The following is a 22,305-nucleotide window of genomic DNA, read 5'->3' as shown; positions in this document are numbered from 1 at the left end:
TTCGTTTAATCAGTGGCTTTCCAAACATTTTAATTTCAGTAACAAAATCCCTCATTTATGGCAAATATTTGCACTTGCTAAATGAGATTTTTTTTTTTTTCTTAAAAGATGACCAGGAAGGGGATCTTAACCCTTGACTTGGGGTTGTCAGCACCACACTCTCCCGAGTGAGCCACGGCTGGCCCTTAAATGAGATCTTTTATCTGTAACCCTGGCAGCCAGGACAACCAAACCCCAAACCTATACTCAGTGAAAACATCTACAGTACTACCGCGTGTTTGCCACATTCTTTATCGCATTTTGTTATCTCCTTCTAGCCCTATTTTATTTAACGTGTTGTAAGTTGTGCTCTCCTTGCATCTTTTAGAAGCTGGCTGATGAGCTCCGTGGTTTGGAGCGTGGCGTTCTAACACCAAGGTCAAGGGTTCAGATCCCCTTACCAGCTATCTGCCAAAAACCAAAACGTATATATATATTCGATATTATAAGACAAAATTTAGCAATATTGACTGAGCCGTCATAAAATGTTATTAGTCATTAAAACTCACTTAAATGTACTCATTCTGAATTCTGTAAGAAAATTTTTATATTAGAGACTTTTTGTCTTCTGCCTCCGCACCATTCCCACCTGTGGCATTTTAAACAAACTCAGCCTGCCCTGCCTGGACAGACCACTTGTCTTCTCAGGCCGCTTTCTCCCCCCTCCACTCCATTCCTGTTCATTCTTATTTGCATCTAAGTGAAACTGCTCAAGTACTGAGGATTATGAGCTTGTGCATGTGTACTGGGGGTTAGGGAGGGAAGCAAACGGGGAAACACAGAGGAAGGTCATGATAAAATAATCGCCTTCAAATATATGACATCTGAGAAAGGGGTGAAACTTAGTCTCTGTAGCTCCAGGGGCCCAATCAGAGGAAGATACGGGAAAGAAGGACTTTCCACCACATTGATATGTGGCTATGGGGCAGGTCACCTCGGCAGGTATTGAGCCCAGAAGGTTTATGTTATGATGACTGGGCTAAATTCACTGCGTTTGATTTTTTTCAAGTAAAACAGATAATACTTATTTAATGTGGAATATTCAGCACATGTAGAAAAGAAAAATAAATTCCTAAAATTACCTGGAATTCAATTAACCAGGGATTAACATCCATTTACAAGGTAGGTGCATGCTGATTTTTTTCTAATGCATTTATTGTTTCTAAAACTGAAACCATATTTGTTAAGAGATAACTACTTATTTTGCTTGACAATATATTCAAAGACACCATTCGTTAGAAATTGTTAAGAATATAACATTGTATGTTTTAAGTTTGTATTGGGGATGTCTTCTATAATTTTATGCTTTAGATGTTCTTTTTGGCCCAATGATTTGGAAATATTTTCCTAGATTTCTTTCTAGTTTTAAAATGGTTTTACTGTTTCCATTTATCCTTTTATCCATCAAGAATAAGTATTCTAGATAAATAGAATATGAAGTGAGGATTTAGCCTTCCTATTTTCTAAACATAGTGAACTATCTAAATTTACTACTTTTTAATCATAAGCTACTTGCCTCTCTCTGCTTATAGTATTAGCACAAAACTGTTGCCAGATGTCTACAAGGACACCTGGGTTTAAAGGACCACTGAATTACAGATGCTCCTCAATTTACAATGGGATTGTGTCCCATAAACTCATCATAAGGCCAAAAAATTGTAAGTTCAACCTGTAAGCCAGGGACCATCTGTACTTTAATGCACAATCACGAGAAGGACAATGTCTGCAACAGTCAATGAAATTACTAGACACAGTAACCCAGACAGGGAAGGAAGCTGGTGCATATGGGGACATTAACAATTTGATCTCAGCTTAAAACACAGTTGCTACAAATAAATAATACGTGAAAGTCTTCATCAAAACATACATTTTTAGGGAACATGGGACTTAAAGAATATGCATGAAATATTAATAGATGTCACCTCTGTTGGTAGGACAATGGATTATTTTTATTTTCTTCTGTACTGTAAGTCCTAAAGCTTTTATACGTACTATGTTGAATAATTCTTTAAATAAACACACAAACCTACACACATATAAAATTTCAGAGACAGCAAATAAGGGAAAAAGAAATCAGAAAGGGAACACAGGACCTGAAGGTGAAGCAGTGTTCCTAGGGTGACGGTGTGAGCCTTGAACGCCTTGGTCATTTCTAGAGGCCACAGATAGGGCCTAACACGTGGCAGTCCTGGAGCTGGGTCTCCCAGAGCACAAGGCTGGATTCTTCTCTAGGAATGAAATTCGCGGGTTTTCCTCTTCCTCACAGATTCCTAAATATCACATTGCATGACTCTCCTAACTTTTCCCCTCCCGGCAATTCCCACATCAGGCAGGTACAGGGGTCATGGGTGCCCCGGTCTCCAGCCATCAGCCCTCCTCTCCACACCTTCTCTCTTTCCAGGCGGTTCTTCAAGGACATGCCCCACAACGCACTTGACAAGAAGTCCAACTTCGAGCTCCTGGAGTAAGTCTCGGGGTCTGCCCGCCACCCCTCCTCCCTTCCTCTTCTCCAGTGCCCTGCAGACCAGAGCCAGGCAGGGTCCCTCTCCCCACACCCTCTCACCTTTTCCCGACTGGCCGGGGTCCTGGGATGGAAGTGAGGGGGTCAAATGCTGCCTTCGTTTCCCTTCTTTCAGAAAGGAAGTGGGGCTGGACCTGTTTTTCCCAAAGCAAATGCAAGAGAACTTAAAGGTGAGAACCCCAGTGGGCGAGGGCCCAGAAGAACCCCTTAGTGCTGATCCCCAGGACTAGAGATGGAGGGACCAGGCTGAGGATACTGAGAGAAGCCAGGGCCCCTGCGCTGCCTTGGGCCATCTGGATGCAGGACAGCCAAGTGCATCCGGGGGCCCTTTCTGTGCTGGAGAATCAGGATGAGATGAGCTTCTTAGCTGTGTGGCCTGAGCACCAGGCGGCCACCTCCCCTCCCTCATTGGGCTATGGAGATCCTCCTTGAGATGACGGATGTGGGCTTGGGGTGATAGATCACTGCTGCTCTGGTGGCCACAGCTCTGGGGACCAACGTCCAGCAGTGGGCAGCCTTTCAGTGGGACCCTCGGGGAAGGGATCCAAGTTCCAAGGAGTAGGTCTGGCTCACCGTGGCCCATGTCTTCCCCAGCCCAAGCAGTTCCGGAAGATGATCCAGCAGACGTTCCAGCAGTACGCGTCACTCAAGGAGGAGGAGTGTGTCAGGAAGTTCTTCAATACCCTTGCCGGCTTTGCCAACATCGACCAGGAGACCTACCGCTGCGAGCTCATCGTAATGACAGCTCCCCTCGGCCTCCCCCTGACCTGGGTCCCAGGCTTCTTGGGAAAGGGGCCAGAGGCCATCCGGGGTGGGGGAGGCTGGAGGTTCTCAGACAGTGAGCTTTGCAGGCCAAGCTGCCTGGGGGAGCTAGTGCCAACTCGCCTGCTGGCAGCAAGGAGCTGAGATGCTGGCCTCCACCCGGGGAGGTGGGCAGGGTGTTGGGAGGGGCCGTGGGTAAGCCTGGGGTTCAGGGTGGAAGGAGCTAGAGGGCCCAAGATACAGTGGCCCATGTCTAGCTTCGTGAGCTGTTCTTCACATTTCTGAAATGTGGGGTGGACAGAACTGGAGCAACAGTCCCCTCTCTTCTTGTATTCCAGCAAGGATGGAACATTACTGTGGACCTGGTCATTGGCCCTAAAGGCATCCGCCAGCTGACAAGTCAAGATGCAAAGGTAGAGGGAAACAGGGGCAGCCCACCCCCAGCCCCAGCCCAGGCTTAGAGCTCTTTCCCCTTCTCCTGCCTCCTTCCTGTCTGGCCCGTTGGTCCTTCTCATCCCACTGCTGGGAGCAGAGACCTTGTAAAGCCATGCGCTGGTGTGCGTGGCTGCAGAGAGAGAGTCTGGGGATAGCAGCATGGGGCAGATGGCTCTTCACTTCCCTGTGACCATGCTCTGCACAGAAGCAGGGGTGCGGAGGGGAGAGAAGGAAGCTGTTATGACTTTCCTTGGCCAGCTGCAAGAGTTGCTCTTTCTGTGGCAAAATGAGACAGTGAGTTGCCTGGGGGACGTGTCCAGTCCTGGCTCTACCATCAGCTTGGGCTATGACCTTGGGCAAGTCCTGGCTTTCTTCTGACCTCGTTTCCTCTTCTGCAAAGTGAGGTGCTTGGGCTAGATGATGCTTCCAGATGTAATAGTCTTTCATTCCTTCTTAGTCCCACAAAAAGACTCCCGGTTCCTCCTGCCCACCCCCCATACTGACCAATCTATGGCCCGATCCCAGCTGTGTGGTTCCCTTCCTTTCCCACAGCCCACCTGCCTGGCTGAGTTCAAGCAGATCAAGTCCATCAGGTGTCTTCCACTGGAGGAGGGCCAGGCAGTCCTGCAGCTGGGCATCGAAGGGGCCCCCCAGGTGAGCGTCTCGGGGGCCTGCAAGCTCTGCAGGGCACGGCTGCAGGTTGAGAGTTCTTGCTCAGCCTGACTAGCCAGGGTGGGCAGGAAGCCGGGATCCCTGGCCTTTGGGATCTTGTTAAGGAAACTGCACCCAGCACTTAGACAAGGAAGGTACCATAATGATAATAGATTATAAGGCAATCCAGGAAACAACGTGATTTTTAAAAAACGTCAGGAAAGAAGTTGGAAAAGTTTTTAGGGTAGGTCAAGGTGACGAGAAATCAGGTACAGATCAGAGGACTAACTTTTACCCAGTGAACGACGACTCAGGAATCAAGACCTTAGGAACACAGGCTTTTTGTGGCAGAGAGAGCTCAGGCTGCAGAGCATTTGTCTATCTCGCCTTCCTTCCCCTGTCCCCTGCTCCACTCCCTCTCTCTTCCCTTTTCTGTTTCTGCTTTTGCACATTGAGCACCTACTAGGTACAAGGCGTGGTGCTGTGCATTCAGAGACCAAAATAAGAGCGACCTGAAAAGGGCCCCCAGAGCTTGGGGCGTCCAGTTGGGAGGGTGGCGAGCATGCCCCCTGGTGGCCACAGGGAAGGCGAACAGAGCCCGGAAGGGGTGTGCGCGGCCCCCGGCGGGCGGTGGGTGGCAGGGGTCCTGCGGGGCAGACTCTCGCCAAGGCCCTGGGGTCTCATCCTCGCCTGGGCTCTTGTCTGCAGTCCTTGTCCATCAAAACGTCGTCCCTGGCGGAGGCTGAGAATATGGCTGACCTCATCGACGGTTACTGCCGGCTGCAGGGGGAGCACAAAGGCTCTCTCATCCTTCATCCCAAGAAAGGTGGGCTTCCCCTGGAGGGGGGCCAGACCAGATGGCAGCGCAGCTGAGCAGGCCCCCAGAGGCAGAGGGTGAATGAAGAGGCTTTAGCGGTGTGAGAGAGGCTCGTGCAGTCCCCCAGACACTTCCTGCGGACCCATCTTGGCTTGTCAGCTGCAGGGCCCGGGCTGGCCCGTCTCCCCCGGCCCTGCTGGTCAAGGGCCGCACAGAGACGGGTCTGGAGAAGAGGCGGTTGGTGCCCCAGGGAGATCAGAGCTATTGCTGGAACATGGCTGGTCCCTCCTGTGTGTGCATTCTGCTTTGGGGGTCGGAATCAGGAGGCAGGGGTCCGGGAGATTGGGAACAATGTCAGAAGGAAACCTCCAGAGAGGATTCCAGTTCTAGCCCGTGGCCGACCCGGCTTCCACTCTGATGCCAAGAGAGGACAGAATGGCAGGGAGGGGACTCCTTGTAGGAGCAGGAGGCTGGCCATCCACTGCCCCCAGGACCTGGACTCGCTGGCTCCAACCCCTACCGTCTCTCCCCGCAGATGGTGAGAAGCGGAACAGCCTGCCCCAGATCCCCATGCTGTGAGTACCCCGGGGAGGCCAGGGCAGGGCCCTGAGCTCAGCCTGTGCTGCAACAGAGGAAGAGCAAACAGGGAGCCCCCAACGCTGTACTTCCCGGCTTCTGGGCCCCAGAACACCAGAGTCCCAGCATTTCACAAGGATGATTTTCCCCCTGCAGTAAATACCTGCAGGAATATTCCCGTGCCCTGATGCCACCTGGCCTTATCCTGAGAGGATCACTGCCGTCCTTCTCCCACCCCCCCGGCAGCCTGGGCTGTGCTCCCAGGTTATTGCCAGCTAGGATGGGCTGCGTCCCCAGACAAGGCAGGTGGGGAGGGTGGGCCGAGGCGACCAGGGGAACACTGCCAGGCTCTGAGCTCACCTGGCTCCTGCCCCCACCTCCTGCAGAAACCTGGAGGCTCGGCGGTCCCACCTCTCCGAAAGCTGCAGCATAGGTAAGCCCACCTCATCCTCCGCCTGTGCCCAGAGCCTCGCTCTGCCTGTGCTGGTGACATTGCCCAGGGGTCCTTCCCAATCACAGAAAAATGTCCTTCCCCGTCACTTCTTAATGATGGTTTTAAAATATCATTAATCATGATAGCTAATGTGTACTGAGTAGTTAGTACACGGCACCACGCTTCTCTTAGCTCAGGCTGCCAGCACAAAATACCATAGACTGCGTGGCTCAAAAATAGACATTTGTTTCTCACAGTTCTAGAAGTACAAACCCAGGTGCCGGCAGATTGTGCATCTGGTGAGATCTCTCTTCGCGGTGTGCGATGGCCAGTCCTCTCTGTGTCCTCACATGGTGAAGACAGACAGAGCTCTGGTCTCTCTTTCTCTTCTTATAAGGGCACCAGTCCCATCCTGGGAATCACCTGCCAACACCCACCCACCCCCAGTATAGTCATATCAGGGATTGGGGCTTCAGCATGTGAATTTGGGGGGGACACAAACATTAAGCCTGTAACTGTGTTAAACACATAGCAGGTATTATTTTATTCCATCTTTACAGCATTCCCCAGAAACATTCATGTCACGGAAAGGGAAACTGAGCTTAAGGGAGAGTAACCAATTTGTCCTAAATAATGAGCAGGAACTCAGGCCAAGGCACCCGAGGCTCTGTGGCCGCTCTGAACCCCGGGACGGGAGCCAGGGCTCGGCTGGCTTCCACCCCCTCCACCCCGCTTCGGCTCCACTGGCCTCTGGGGTGGGAGCCACACGCTGGTTCCTGACAGGGCCCACTGAGGGCATCTTGTCCATGGGATGGGCGTCTTCCTGTCGTTCCAGAGTCAGACATCTATGCGGAGATTCCTGATGAGACCCTGCGGAGGCCTGGAGGTAGGTCCTTGACCCCACCACCACAACCACAGTCAGGGCCCTGAGAAGTGACGTCACATGCACTTGTGTGACACCACAGGGAGCATTCTGTCCCTCCTTTGTGCTCCCCCATGTGGCTCTGACGGGCAGACCGAGGCGCCCTGGATCTGAAAGCTGGGATCGCTCTTTCTTCCCCGATCCTGATTGACCTCTGTTTGCCTGTGGAGCTGTGGGGTTCTAAGAGCGTGGACCTAGGACTGAGCGTTCAGAGGGAACGGGGTGATGGCTCTTCCCTGTGCCTGAGACAGTGGAACCTTGTAGATCCCCTTGCCCAGCCCAGCCCCTGGATCTTGGCTGAGGTGGTGTTGGGGGGTCTGGTGACACCTGGCTTTAGGTTCTGTAGATAGTTGGGTTCCCCAGGGGATGCCCGCTGGTCTCTGTGCCCTGGGACTCTGTTTTCTGCATCTTCTGGTGACACCTGGCTTTAGGTTCTGTAGACAGTTGGGTTCCCCAGGGGATGCCCGCTGGTCTCTGTGCCCTGGGACTCTGTTTTCTGCATCTGTGCAGGTCCACAGTATGGAGTTACCCGCGAAGATGTGGTTCTGAATCGTATTCTTGGCGAAGGCTTTTTTGGGGAGGTCTACGAAGGTGTCTACACAAATCACGTGAGTTCCAGACTCCTCCCTGATGCTCCTCGTGTGCTGGTCTGTAGGGTGAGGCAAGGGCTCCAATCTTAGTGGAGTGGAGGTGGCAGCCATGACGCGGTGCATCCTCATCCACTTTGCATGTGAGATTCATGTAATACTCAGGGTGTGATGGCGACGAGAGGCATTTCTAGGAAGGGTAGCAAAATCCTAGGGACTGAAATAGAGGCAGGACCTGGAGGAGGGCCGCCACCTCTTGGTGGGGGAACACAGGGGGGGAGGCGGGATCAAGGTCCAGTTCTGAGAAGAGAAACGCAGGATCCAAGGCGGGAGCTGGTCTTGAGGCCCTGAGGGGCAGAGCAAGGTTTGCGCGTGTGGTCGTGCTTCTAGCAGGCTCCAGGGAAAGGCAGATGCAGGAATGGGCAGCAAGAGTTTAAAGCCCAGCAATAAAGGGAGAGAAAGTGGCCTGGACCCCGCGTCTGGCGATGGCCGGGCAGCTGCTTCACAACCCACCTGCTGACTTTGGGCAGACCCTGTGACCCTCAGCCTCAGTGTCATCCAGACAGCCAGGGGCTTGAGTTCTCTGATCTCTACAGCCTTTCCCAGTTGTAACACAGCCTGATCCTGATCGAGAAAAAAGGTAGTGGGGAGTGAGAGGGGGAGTCGACTGGTGGCAAAGTCAGAGGATGGCTACGGTGACCCCGGGAGGGGACACTCTTTTGAGCACTAGGTGGGACCAAAGGGCCCTCAACACTCTCTTGTTGCAGAAAGGGGAGAAAATCAATGTGGCCGTCAAGACCTGCAAGGAAGACTGCACTCTTGATAGCAAGGAGAAGTTCATGAGCGAGGCAGGTAGGCGTCCCCTAGGGAGGGACCCCGAGACCTCCCAGGACTCCAAGGTGGGAGGGGGCCAGCAACCCAGGAGCAGGAAGCGTGAGCAGTGCCTGCACCGTGCTGAAGGAGGATTTGCTCCCGGCTTCTCCCTGTGGGGACAGTACAGACTCTGAGCCTCCCCGGCCCTCCCCCTTGCCCCCACTGCAGTGATTATGAAAAATCTTGACCACCCGCACATTGTGAAGCTGATTGGTATCATTGAAGAGGAGCCCACCTGGATCATCATGGAACTGTATCCCTACGGGGAGGTGAGCTGGAGGTGGAATCTCGACCACCCGCACATTGTGAAGCTGATTGGCATCATCGAAGAGGAGCCCACCTGGATCATCATGGAACTGTATCCCTACGGGGAGGTGAGCTGGAGGTGCACTGAGGGGACACTGGGATGACAATCGGGCCACACACGAGCAGGCACCCAGTGGGAGGCACTTAGAGCGAGGGGCCCTTCCTCCGCTCACCCCGCCTTCTGGATTCAGCTGAAACAACCCAGAGGCCTGTGTGCAGAGATGACTGGGACATGCTGCCAGCTTTGGGGTTGCCCTCCTGTCCCACTGGCTCCGTACAGGAGTGGCACCGGGGGTCTTGATGGTACCTCCTCTTCCCTCAGCTGGGCCACTACCTGGAGCGAAACAAGAACTCCCTGAAGGTGCTCACCCTCGTCCTGTACTCGCTGCAGATATGCAAAGCCATGGCCTACCTGGAGAGCATCAACTGTGTGCACAGGTATGGGAAGGGAGTGCATGGGCCAGTGTTGGGATCCTGGAGTTGACCCTGCCAGTCGCAGCAACATAGAGCCCTGAGCAACCTCTCGGAGCCTGTTGCCTCATCTGTCAAGTTAAAATAGCCGTGTGTGCTGCACAGGACTGTTAAGAGTAACTCTGAAGCCCGAGGTGTCTGCTTGTAGCTCAATGTCTTCCAGCCCTTCTGCTGTGGGTACCGGGAAGTAGCTTCCCGCCCTGCTCAGGCTCACTCTCCTCCAGCTCACCACCTGGTGACGTGTGGCCCAGGAAGGAGGGACTAGGCTAGAGCAGCACCGGGAAGATCCTGGGGTCTGGGCCCAGACGCAGCCCTGGTTTCCCAGCACCCTCGGGCTGCTGCGTCCTGTCCTCCCGGTGGCTGTGGAGTTGGCCCCTGCTCCACCTTGCTCTGTTCCCATCCCCTGCAAGGAGGTTCCTGCCCTGGAACGTGACTCCTGGGGGAGACAGCAGCGGGGTGCTTACCCCACCATTGCCATCTGCTGCGTGGCCTCATGCCTGAGCCTCTGCAAAGCCGTGCTGGGGGTACGAACAGGCGTCCGTTCTGTCACTCAACAAATGTCATGGAACTCCCACTCAGTGCCAGGCACCGTCCTAGGCTCCAGGACGAGGTGATGGTTTAAATGGGCAAGCCCCCTTTTCCCCATGAGGCTCATATTCTAGCCTGAGGGTCAAACGTGTGGCATCGATGGTCACGGGCTGAGGTGGTGTGATTGTAGATGACAGATCGTAGAAATAAACAATCCCTGATTGTTTATTTGAAGTTGCCATGCTTTCAAGTCATCTTTTCAGTAAACAAAAGCAAACATTAAAGAGTGAAGCCTTCCTGTGGGAAGCAAGCAGGGAAAGTGGTGTGGGGTTGGGAGTGATGCCAGAACATGAGGTAAACCGAGTCAGTGGTGCTCCCCCTGCGAGGGGTGAGAGGCGGCTCTGCACTCAGGCTGCCTGGGCCGACCCTTCTCCTGCCAGTAACCTGTAGGGCCCATACCTGCGGGGCCCATTCCTGCAACTCCCTGTGCTCCTGCCTCCTCGCCTGTACCGGGGGGTTCTGAGAGACTGTGTGCCGGGGCTCAGGGCACGTAGTCACATGTAGGATCCTGGGATCCTACCTGCTCCACCAAAGTTAGTTATGCTGCTGCCACAGCTGTGCCTGTGGTATAAGGGGAGGGGAGAATTGTGACCAGGGAAGAGGTGGGGGCTCATCCCTGCAAAACCAGCAGGATGACACCTCCCAGCAGCCGGGACTGCCTGGCCAACAGCACAGAAGTGTGTGCAGCAAGTCCTGGGAACCCAAGCCAGGCTTCAAGTTGGAGACTCGTGGGAAGAGCTGCTGAGTGACAGAGTCCTGCAGTGACAAGGAGGCCACGACAGAGGGTCCGCTTGTGTTGGGCACAGAGGGGCCGCCCTGGCTCCCCCCCGAGCTGGGCTTTATAGGACCCCCCAGGGGGGACAGTGACCGACAGAGGCTGCCTGATTTTGCTCCGGAGGCTGGGTCCCTGGGCAGCACTCTTCTGTCCATCTGTCCCTCTGTCTCTCTGAAGAGTTCCTGCTCCCACAGTGGCAGCGCCTCACCCTGGTCTTGACACCCTTCTTCCAGGGACATTGCCGTCCGGAACATCCTGGTGGCCTCTCCTGAGTGTGTGAAGCTGGGGGACTTCGGCCTGTCCCGGTACATTGAGGAAGAGGACTACTACAAAGGTGACAGCTCCCAGCTCTGCTTTGCCCTTGAAGGGCTCGCTGAAGCCAAAAGCCCAGAAAAAGGAAGCCTACGGCCGGCGGCCCGGGACCTAGGGTCTCCGGAGGGGAGGCTGTATCTGTGGGTGATTCTGATCTTTCTTCCCTACATAACTCCTGCTAACCTCTTTGACTGCCCAAAGAAGCCTACGGCCGGCGGCCCGGGACCTAGGGTCTCCGGAGGGGAGGCTGTATTTGTGGGTGATTCTGATCTTTCTTCCCTACATAACTCCTGCTAACCTCTTTGACTGCCCAAAGCCTCTGTGACTCGCCTCCCCATCAAATGGATGTCCCCCGAGTCCATCAACTTCCGCCGCTTCACGACTGCCAGCGACGTCTGGATGTTTGGTGAGTGGCAACACAGGAGGGTGAGGAAACGGGGTCAGATTCTCCCCTCCCAACACCCCCAGGTTCCCAGGGCTCTGTTTTGCTGGGGTCACTGAGAAGCCTCAGGGCTGGGGAAGCCAGTGGTGGGTTGGGGTGACGGGCTAAGGGCTGGCCTGGGCAGTGTCGGGCCATCTTCCTGGAAGAGGCTCTTGCGATGAGTATGTAATCCACCATGCAGCCCTGAGGACTAAAGGGGAGACACCCCAGAGGAGATCCCCAAAGACAGAGCTCAGAGGTTGTTTCTAAGAAGGAGGTGCATAGAGTAGAGAGACGGAGCCGGTGTGGAGGGACAGCCCCTTACAGAACACAGTCCTGCAGATTTTCCCACTCAGTTCTCCCACAGCCAACCCAGGAAAATCTCATGATCATCTCTCCCATGCGGAGCCGGTGTGGAGGGACAGCCCCTTACAGAACACAGTCCTGTAGATTTTCCCACTCAGTTCTCCCACAGCCAACCCAGGAAAATCTCATGATCATCTCTCCCATTTTCCAGATAAGGAGACTGAGGCTCAGACAGTGTTGGCACTAGGCTTCCAACTCCAGCTTTCTTCTATTGATTGATTGATTGATTCATTTGTTTATTTACCTATTTATTTATTTTACATTCTAAGATGTTGTGGAGTGGTAGGATGGGGCAGGGCTGGCCCACGGCTGGCTCCATCGCTGGCCTGGTTGTGGATGGGGGTGGGGGGGCATGGCCACAGCCTTGGGGGGCCTCCCCCACTCCAGGTCAGGGGCTTCTGGTGGCAGCTGTTCAACTCCAGCTTTCTGATAGGGGCTTCCCTCCCTCCTAAGAGAAGTCACTGGTGGTCCCAGAGATGTGTCTTTGACGGCCGCCTCCTGACCCCAGAGAACACTAACAACTCCATGTTGAAGGGGTCTAGGAAGGGGGCCTAAGTTTGTTTACTACAGATGTAGGTTGTTGGTTCTTTGGGTGGACCACCATTGTGGGCAAGACCCCCAGGCTGCTGGAGGAGGAGGCCAGACAAAACCAGAGCTCCTCCTGGCCGGGACGTGCTGATTGCCGCTTCTGCTCCTGGGGAGGGTGGCCCAGCACGGGGCCTGAGTCCTCCTCTTCTGCCCTCAGCCGTGTGCATGTGGGAGATCCTGAGCTTTGGGAAGCAGCCTTTCTTCTGGCTAGAGAACAAGGATGTCATCGGGGTGCTGGAAAAAGGAGACCGGCTGCCCAAGCCTGACCTCTGTCCACCTATCCTATACACCCTCATGACGCGCTGCTGGGACTATGACCCCAGTGACCGGCCCCGCTTCACGGAGCTCGTGTGCAGCCTCAGGTGAGCGTGGGGCGGGGGCTGCGGGCAGAGGGACTGCTCCCGTGCAGCGGCACTGAGAGGTTGGCAGTGTGCTTCCCTAAACGAGATGTGGTCAGGTCTCACCACTCTCTGCAGCCCATGTCCTTGTTCCCACCTTGTGGAGGACACAGTTCAGGCACAGAGTGGGGGACTCAGCAAAGGCAGTGACAAACGGGGCTGGGACTTGCACCCAGACCTCCCTCCTGACCAACACCGAGCCAGGTATCCAGGTGCAATCGGTCGATACTTCCAGCAGAAGCACCATGCCAGACACTCAGTACATAGGCGCTCAGTAACTCTATCGCAGGACAGGAGGTCAAGACCAAGGTCACTGTCAGATATGAGCTCAGAGACAAGGCCAGCCTGGGGAAGCCTTACTCATCTGGGCGTCTCTCAAACCCGAGCACAGTGCCTTACTCACAGTTTGTGCTCAGAAGGTATTTGTTAGGTTTGAATTACAAGACTGACCACAAGACTTTCCTTGAGGGGTCTGTGCGCTTTGTGGAGTTTGGGACATGCCACCTGCTTTCCCACGGTGCCCTCTCACCTCTCCTCTAGACTTTGGTCTTTCCTCCCAGATAGCAAGGAGGGGGGTCATTTTTGACCTATCAAGACTCTCCCTTTTGAATGGGGGTCAGGGGTCTGAGGGTCAGATCCTTCTCTGTGCCTGGAAGCCATGATTCCCTGGGTCCTGAGAGGTCACTGGCGAGGGTTTTGTCCATTTTAGAGGTTTGGGGTCCTCCGTTTTCCAGGTAGCATGCCTGTCATCAGCTCTCCCATGGGTGGTCTGACTTCTTTTGGCTTCCTTTAAGGTGGGGGTCAGCAAGCATTTTCTGTAAAGAGCCAGATAGTAAATTTGGGGGGCTTTGCAGGCCATACAAGTGTCTGTCGAAATGACTCAAGTCTGCCATTGTAGCTTGAGAACAATAATAAACAATGCTGTGTTCCAATAAAACTTTATTTGTGAACACTGAAATTTGAATTTCACTTAATTCTTATGAGTCGTAAAATATTTTTCTTCTTTTTATTTGTTTTCAGTCATTAAAAAGTACAAAAGCCATTCTTAGTTTGGGACCATGCAAAAATAGGTAGGGGCTGGATTGTCTGGTGGGCTGTCATTTACTGACCCCTGCTTTAGGGAATCTCATGCTTAATTAACTTTAAACACTGTAAACTTAAATGATATAGTTAACACACTGGCATTTCTTTTGAGGACAAGAAAATAGCCCCCAGAAACTGCCTCATGTAGAGGCAGCCCCAGGCTGGTGCTGGGAATTCCCAGGCCAGGGCACTGGGGATGACCCCCCATTTTTTGTGAGGCAGGGACTTTGACATGGTCTGCAAAATGTCCGGCTTAGAAAGTCTCTCTGCCCCTGTGTGTCTCTTCATTGACAACTAATTCTGGATGCCTCTGTTGGTCCCTCGTAAGGGAGATTTGAGAAGCCAACGGGCTCCAGGAGAAAAGTATTTGAAAGATGTAATTGGAGAGGGCAAAAGCTCTGGGGTGATGAGGCTGGGAGAACTGTGGGGAGCTATAACAGTTGCCCCCCACCAGAGGCACCCTGCCAGCCCCCTGCCATGGATGGGATTATGAGCAGGCTGTTCTGTTGTGATCTGAAGGACACTCAAAGACCCAGAAGACCCCAGGAGGCTGCCTCAAGCCACAGCCTGACAGTCCCTCCTTTAGAGTTAGGAAACAATTTGATCAGTGTATCCCAATCTTTTGGGATAGGAAAGGCCTTTTTAATGTCAAATTTTGAGAATTCTTCTATGAAACAATAGCTACACTCTTAGAATCCTTTGACCACCTAAATGAAGTCAGCTGTCATTAATTTTTATGACACACAATATAAGGCACATACATTTGAAAATGCAGTATCAAGTATTATATATTCAATAGTGCGTAATACTTGGTACTATGGATTCATGGATTCATGGACCCCCTGCAATAATTCCAGAGTCCTCTGAGGTCTGTCATTCCCAGGTTAAGGAGCACTGGATTGGGTAAGAAAGGCCAGAGGCACACACACAGCTAACCTGGGAGTGAACCCACAGCCCCCGTCAGCACACACCCGGATGCATTGGTGGGATGTATAATGAGATGCAGGAGATGAGAGACATAGGCCTGGGTCGTGACACAGCTAACCTGGGAGTGAACCCACAGCCCCCGTCAGCACACACCTGGATGCATTGGTGGGATGTATAATGAGATGCAGGAGATGAGAGACATAGGCCTGGGTCGTGAAGTTGGCTGGGACTTTGGAAGTCTCCACAGGGCACCAGCATCAATAGCAGGTGCAGGAGGGCAAGCGCAGGGGAGGCGGGGCTGCAGGCAGGCTTCTGCTGCCAGCTTGGGCTGGGACTGTCTCTCCAAGGAGCCCCCGAGATGCATATAACTCTGACCTTGTTTCTCTCTCCTTGTCTGACCTGACCTCTTGGCAGTGACATTTATCAGATGGAGAAGGACATTGCTATAGAGCAAGAAAGGAACGCTCGCTACCGACCCCCCAAAATCTTGGAGCCCACCACCTTCCAGGAACCCCCACCCAAGGTTAGCCAAGCCCTGGTCTCATCGGTCCCATGAGTCACAGCAGAGCCAGGTCCCTTTGTGACCCACTCCCACCTTAGCATAAGCAGGATGCTCCCCCACAATCCTCTCTCAGCCCTTCTACCCAACCATCCATCAGCACTGAACTCAGCCCTGTCACACCAGTGTCCCAGCAGGTGGCATCTGAGACAGCAGACACTTTGTGGGGCGACTGAGGCAAGAAGCACCCCCAAAAGTTTTTCTTGAGAGGCTGGGCACTTTTTTCCTAGGAGTTTTGTAGGGACGGGTTAGATCCCCTAAGGACACGTGGGTGGGTGTGTCCTGGGTCCCTCGGGGCAGTCTGTGTCTGTGACCTCCCTGGCAGCACTGGGCTAAGGGCCAGGGCCCCACTGCTGTGCTGTCATGTGGGTGGGTTTTGAGAGACCGTGCCTGTATTACTCAGCTGGAGATGCTACAGCAAAAGACCACGGATGGGGTGGCTTCCACAGCAGACATTTATCTCTCACAGTTCTGGAGGCTGGAAGTCCAAGATCAAGGTGCTGGTGTCTGGTGAGGGCCTCTTCCTGGGTGCAGGTGGCTTCCTTCTTACTGTGTCCTCACCCAGCAGAGAGCAATCGAGCTCTGATCTCTCTTCCTCTCCTAATAAGAACTAATCTCATCATGGGGTCTCCACCCTTGTGACCTCGTGTAATCATGTCCCAAAGACCCCACCTCCTAACACCATCACATTGGGAGCTGAGGCTTTAACAGGTGCCCTTGAGGGGGACACAGACATTCCGTCCACAGCAATGCCTGATCTGCTCCAAGGCCTTTTCTCACCTGTCCCTCTTGCCTGGCATGTTCTGCCCCTTCCCTCAGGGCCCACTCAGTTGTCATGTCTTCCACGAAGCTTCTGTGAGTTCCTGAGCCCTCAGTGACTTCCTCCCTCTGACTGTCTGTGGCTCTTGGTTGCTCGTTTGGCAGTGTCCCCACATAGGGGAGCTACACATGCACAGACCCTTAACCCTTCCAATTAGCGATACCCCAGGAGGGCCAAGAGGCTGGCCTCTGTCCCTCCCCATCACTTAGCAGGTCATCGATGCTCATTAAGTGGGTGCAGAATGGTTTTAGTGGTAACTTTGTCCCTGTTTCTTCTTCCTTCTGGACAAGCCTGAGCTGTCTCTGACCTGCTGTTGCCCTGGGTGAGTTTTGTTCACTCAAGGAGAGAAATGGCACTGACACATCTCTGCATTCTCTCTCCAGCCCAGCCGGCCCAAGTACAGACCCCCTCCACAGACCAACCTCCTGGCTCCCAAGCTGCAGTTCCAGGTAAATATGTAACCAGAGGGCCGGGAAAGTTCAGGCCCACCCCTCATCTAGGTCCTTCCCGAAATTCCTTCTTGTGCCTTTGAAGAGCAGCCTACACCCACTCGGGGAATGGAGCTGGCCTGGGTTGGCTCTTCTTTGGCACCCAGAATAGAACACGAACTCAGATTAAGAGAATAAGAATGTCATTCTACCAGGCTGTCCTCAGCTAGGAAGATCTGCCTTAAGGCCAGTCCATCTGTCTCCTGCGTCTGCTGCTTCGTGTGTCCGCCACCAACACCTCCCCATGTCCCGGACCTGCCTGGCCTCCTACCCTGAGCAGCGCCTTCTGGGAGGAATCCCGGGGAGCTGGGGACAGTTGACATTCTCCAGAGATTGGAGTCGCTCCCCGGGGCTCCCCGCAGAGGCCCTGACCAGAACCTGGGTGGCCAGTGGAGAGAGAGCAGGTTTCCACCTGAGCTCTCTCCTGCCTCCGCTATCACCAACCACATGTCTTCCCAAGGCTGTGGGTCCCTGTCACAGAATGTCTCTGTCCCATGCCTCTTTCTTGCATCTAGGTAAGAGGGAACTCAGACCCCTCTCTTTTCTTCTCTTGCATCCCTTAGCTCAGTATCGCTGCTCAGACATGGAGTGTCTCAACCAATAGGGGCACTGTCAGCTTATCTCATGCTCCTTAAAGAAAGGTGGTGCCCCACAGTCATGTTTCTTCTCAAGAAAATGCCCTGGTGCCAAAACACGCCGTCCACAGACTAACAGATAAATCCTCCTCATGTGAGGAAAAAGCCCTGATTCAGAAGGTGGAAACAATGTCCTTAAAAAAAAAAAAATCCCCTTGTGTGTTCTTTAAAATAGTGATTTAAAATTATATATATATATAAAAATTATATATTTTTATGTACATAATTATATATATTGCATATATATTAATGTATAATTATGTGTGTGTGTATATATATATATATATATATATATCTGTGAGTAATCATATCTGTCAATGTGCATCACGACTATAAAATGAAACTCTTTTCCAAAGAGTCCTGAGGGGGAAGACCTGGTCTCAGTGGGCCAGTGACACGTGGACCCCACTGTGTGCAGAGCACCTGGGGAGGAACGTTCGGTGGACGAGAGGCCATGCTGCTCCACCGTTTCTCTTAGATAGAGCCAATGAAATGCCCACACTGTGCTCTTTATTAGCTGCTGGAGAGCAGGTCCTGTGTCTCCCACCGTGTTCATGTGTCATTTCTTTGTGCTCATGTTTGTAGCTGCTAATTGTCCACCCTCTGGTCTTGTCCCTGTGCCTGGTGCTTCTTTGCTTCTCCTGAATAGGTCCCTGAGGGTCTGTGTGCCAGCTCTCCCACGCTCACCAGCCCTATGGAGTATCCATCTCCTGTTAACTCGCTGCACACCCCGCCTCTCCACCGGCACAATGTCTTCAAGCGCCACAGCATGCGGGTAAGACAGCTCTGCATGCTGGGTCCCAGCCTGAATTGAAGGAGGATGCTGGAGGGAGGTGGCCTGGGACAGCAGAACGCCACGTCCTCAGGCCCAGCAGGTGCCCTCCAGGCTGCCATGCACAAGCCAAGCCACCAGGGGGCCCTGTGACTCCCCTCTCTTTGTAAACACACAGAGGCTAGGGGCCAAGTAGGGCTCCACTCCCGAGGACACCAGCTGGACCCAGGCTTGCCCTTGTCCACACTGATGCTGTGGCTAGTAGTGAAAAAACCTCTCCCTTTCCTGAGCCTCAGGGGCAGGGTGGTCCATGGTAGTGTGTGGCAGAACGCAGCCCAACCTGGTGGTGCTGGAGAACAGGAGAGCCTGGAGACTCCACCCCCTCCGCCTTCCTGCCTGATTGCTTTGGTTGCTAAACCTCTCCTCAGTCAAAGGAAAGGCTTCCTTGTGGCCACTGCTCCCGCTGCTTTTGTAAAAGTTGCTGCTGGATGGGAAGGAACATAGAGGCAAGTGTGAATACAAGCTCATTAATTGGCTGGAGCAGGGGGCCAAGCCACCTGCCACTGCTAGTGAGGCCCTGAGTGCTTCGTGGACTAGCTTCTGACTGTCAGGTCTTATGTGAAAACACACCTTTGCATTTAAGCAGATGCCCATGGACACCAACCATCTGCTTCAACGCACATGGCTCCCATGGTCAGCTGCCATGAACACTTGATATATTTCACTAAACTAAATTACAAAACAGACTGAAAAACTTATTATGTTAGCTCTAACTCTGTAAACATACATGCATGATATTTCAGGCTCGGAATACGTGACTCTAAAAATTTTTTTGGAAAAAAAAATATATGTTTATTGTAGGAGATTTGGAAAACACAGGCAAGTACGTTGAGATGCGTTTGTGCCATTATTCTTAATTTGATAAAATTTTGAAATGAGCACAACAACTTAGAATTCCAGATACCAAGATCTGGTGTGAAATAAAATTTTCCCTTACCTACCTCATTTTTCTCTTTTACATTAATTTAGCCAATTTCTGTCTTTGTATATGCTTAATAATAAAACTGCATTTTTAAGCATATACTATAATTTAGGTAGTGTTCAGTTCCTCCACCCTTCTGCCCTTTACTCTTTATTCACAATTAATTAAGTTTTAGTGAGTTTTTCTCTAAAGTGTGTTCTTATAGAAAGAAGCTATTTTGCAAGTTTGAGGGGCGGCATGGCCTTTGTGCAAGCTCTGCTTCTCCATGAGGACGTCATTCAGTTCCATAAAGACTAACTGTGCAGAAAGAAAAAGGACCTTTTGTGTCAGGAGTTTAGAAGTAATTGCCATAAGGAAGATCTGCACATAAAGAACATAATGAGCATTTCTTTAAATAAACAAACAAAAAAGTTAAAAATATAAACTCCATCTTATGATATAGATCAGAAACACTGAGAAAGTCTCTTCCAGGTAGAATGCTGAAAAAGTATATAATAGGCACCCTGCAAAGCATTTGAAATCATTTAACAAAAATTCAGAAATGATTTTCCCACAAAAAAATCTTCTACTGACAGGGTCTGTAGCCTGACTCATCTGGGAGTCTGTAGGATGCCACATCAGAGTCAGGATGGCAGGACCTCACGATTGAGATTTAAAATAATAAAATTCAATAAAAGTAGGGTTTGCAGGACGAGTATAGGGCGCTGTCCTGGGTGCTAAAGAGGGAACCGGGCGGTTCTGCCTTCAAAGAGCTTACAGTCAGCCAGAAGGAGGTCAGGCGCAGGTTCACTTGCCATGCAAACAAGACAGTTGTGGGTGCCACAGAGAGGGAGCTTAGAGAGAAGAATAACTCCTCCCAGCTGCCTTTTAAAGCTGGGCATGAAGGATGGGAAAGATTTGAGGGCCGGCCCATGGCTCACTTGGGAGAGTGTGGTGCTGATAACACTAAGGCCGCGGGTTCAGATCCCTTATATAGGGATGGCTGGTTAGCTCACCTGGGAGAGTGTGGTGCTGACACCACCAAGTCAAGGGTTAAGATCCCCTTACTGGTCATCTTTAAAAAAAAAAAAAGAAGGATGGGAAAGATTTGAACAAGAAGAAACTGGGGTGCAGAGAATGGAAGAGGCTTAGGCATCAGACTGAGTGATGGGAAACCACAGGGAAAATGCAGAGTCTGTTTGGCTGGAACAAGGAAGGGTCCATGTGCAGGTGGAAATAGGGCTGATGGGACGGGTAGCGGCCAAATTTTGGAAGGTATCACAGCTCGCGAGAGTCATTTTTAAACACCACTAGTGGGGCTGGCCAGTTGGCTCACTCAGAGTATGGTGCTGAAAACACTGAGGTCGAGGGTTCAGATCCCCATACTGGGGGCTGCCTAAACAAAACAAACAAAAAATGAAATAAAATGAATTAATTGAAAAAAAAAAGCCATATGTACCTGATTCCTTTTAAGAGTGTAATGGAATCAGCAGTGTAAGTTTTCATTGCCTGGTAAGAATATCTGAGGTGCATTTCAGCAAAAGTCAACCATAAAGAGATTCAATCTTTTTAAGTTGTCATTTTCTCCTTGAGTTTTATTATGAAATTGGAAGATATCAGAATAAGTCTTCCATTATGTGTTTGTTAAAATATTTGGTAATATTAGGCCTGGGGCATACTAGGCATTTTAGTGGTGGAAATCTTCTCTTAAACTTATAAAACTATATAGTATTTTCTTTGCTCTGGTAACTCATCCTAGCAGTATGTACCCTAGTCTTTCTCAGACCATGCATTTTTCTTACACCAGGAAATTCATAACTATATCTAGAACTCATGACATTTAGTTCCTATTCATCATTATTTGTCAGTAGCCTGCGGCAGCTGTATCTTTGTGTTTGCAGGTATTGACATTTAACGGGGGATATTTATAGCCTTAAAATTCCCTCATTTTGAAGCATCAGCCTCTGCAAAATAAATGTTATTTTACTTTTTTCAATTTCATGATTATAAAATACTCTTACATTCTGAAATTTGATTCTTAAAATATGGCCTAGATTGGTGGTTCTCTGCTGAGGTGATTTTCCCTCTGAAGGGACATTTGGCAATGTCTGGGGGCATTTTCATTATAAATGGGGAGGTGCCACAGGCATCTAGTGGGGGGCAACCAGGGTTGCTGCTAAGCATCCTACAATGCATAGGAAATCTCCCTGAAATAAAGAATTATCTGACCCCAAATGTGAATTAGTGCTGAGACTGAGAAAGCTGGATGTAGCTATTGTGTATTCAGCCCCATGAGAACAGAAACATTGTTGTATTAATCTGTTTCTGTTGCATGTAACAAAATACCTGAACTGGGTAATTTGTAAGAAAATGAAATTCACTGCTTACAGTTTCTGAGGCTGGGAAGTCCAAAGTCCAGGGAATGCATCTGGTGAGGGTCTTCCTTGGTGAAGGCTTCAGCAACACAGGTTATCACATTGTGAGATGGCAGTGCAGAGAGAGAGACTTCCTTTTGCTGTCCTTTTAAAGCCCTCAGAACCACACCCATGACCATCTGTAAGCCATCAACTTAATCACCTCTTCAAGGCCCTGCCTTTCAATTATCATAGTAGGATTTCCCAACCCCTTAACACTGTCACAGTGGGGGCCACGTTTCCAGTACCTGGAACTTCGGGGGACATAGTTTAAGCTGCAATGAGTTTGGGGTGGACATTCAATCCACAGCAATTATATATTTTAAAACCACTTCCCTCCTAGCACTGAAACCCATGTTTGCCAAATAGTTGTTGCTTAATTAATAGTTGTTGAATAGATAATGAACACAGAATATTTCAGCAAGAAACCTAACTGATGGGGAGAAGTATCATTAGAAATTTAGATTGGTCGGGCCGGCCCGGTGGCGCACTGGATAAGTGTGCCGCTTGGGAAGCGCGGCGGCGCTCCCACCCGAGGGTTCGGATCCCACATACAGACCGGTTCCCGCTCACTGGCTGAGCGAGGCGCGGGAGCAACACCAAGGGTTGCGATCCCGTTGCCGGTCCCCGGTCCGGTACGGGGGCAACACTGAGGGTTGCGATCCGTTGCCGGACACGGAAAAAGACAAAAGACAAAAAAATAAAAGAATTATTCTGGATCATTGAATCACTATACCTGTTGAATACATCCAATTTATAAAGGCATCTCTCACAATTGATCTGTACCAAATCACAGATATTCCAA

The 22,305-nt window shown here is 51.4% G+C and overlaps 1 protein-coding gene across 1 annotated transcript in view; it reads left to right on the top strand.

The window, feature by feature from the left end:
- Positions 1-22,305, top strand: part of PTK2B (protein tyrosine kinase 2 beta) — a 67,083-nt gene that overhangs the window by 36,124 nt on the left and 8,654 nt on the right. The window contains exons 5-23 of the mRNA XM_008578538.1: positions 2,441-2,503; positions 2,676-2,730; positions 3,155-3,295; positions 3,661-3,735; positions 4,310-4,411; positions 5,117-5,234; positions 5,761-5,800; positions 6,188-6,234; positions 7,070-7,120; positions 7,667-7,764; positions 8,511-8,595; positions 8,785-8,885; positions 9,245-9,360; positions 10,990-11,090; positions 11,385-11,474; positions 12,601-12,805; positions 15,266-15,374; positions 16,614-16,679; positions 18,003-18,128. Coding sequence (XP_008576760.1) covers positions 2,441-2,503; positions 2,676-2,730; positions 3,155-3,295; positions 3,661-3,735; positions 4,310-4,411; positions 5,117-5,234; positions 5,761-5,800; positions 6,188-6,234; positions 7,070-7,120; positions 7,667-7,764; positions 8,511-8,595; positions 8,785-8,885; positions 9,245-9,360; positions 10,990-11,090; positions 11,385-11,474; positions 12,601-12,805; positions 15,266-15,374; positions 16,614-16,679; positions 18,003-18,128 — 1,789 coding nt within the window. The remainder of the gene's footprint in view (positions 1-2,440; positions 2,504-2,675; positions 2,731-3,154; positions 3,296-3,660; positions 3,736-4,309; positions 4,412-5,116; positions 5,235-5,760; positions 5,801-6,187; positions 6,235-7,069; positions 7,121-7,666; positions 7,765-8,510; positions 8,596-8,784; positions 8,886-9,244; positions 9,361-10,989; positions 11,091-11,384; positions 11,475-12,600; positions 12,806-15,265; positions 15,375-16,613; positions 16,680-18,002; positions 18,129-22,305) is intronic.

The sequence above is a fragment of the Galeopterus variegatus genome, unplaced genomic scaffold (assembly GCF_000696425.1).
Source record: "Galeopterus variegatus unplaced genomic scaffold, G_variegatus-3.0.2 Scaffold1711, whole genome shotgun sequence".
In the NCBI taxonomy this organism is placed as follows: domain Eukaryota; kingdom Metazoa; phylum Chordata; class Mammalia; order Dermoptera; family Cynocephalidae; genus Galeopterus; species Galeopterus variegatus.
This window is presented reverse-complemented; position numbering and strand designations above follow the sequence as displayed.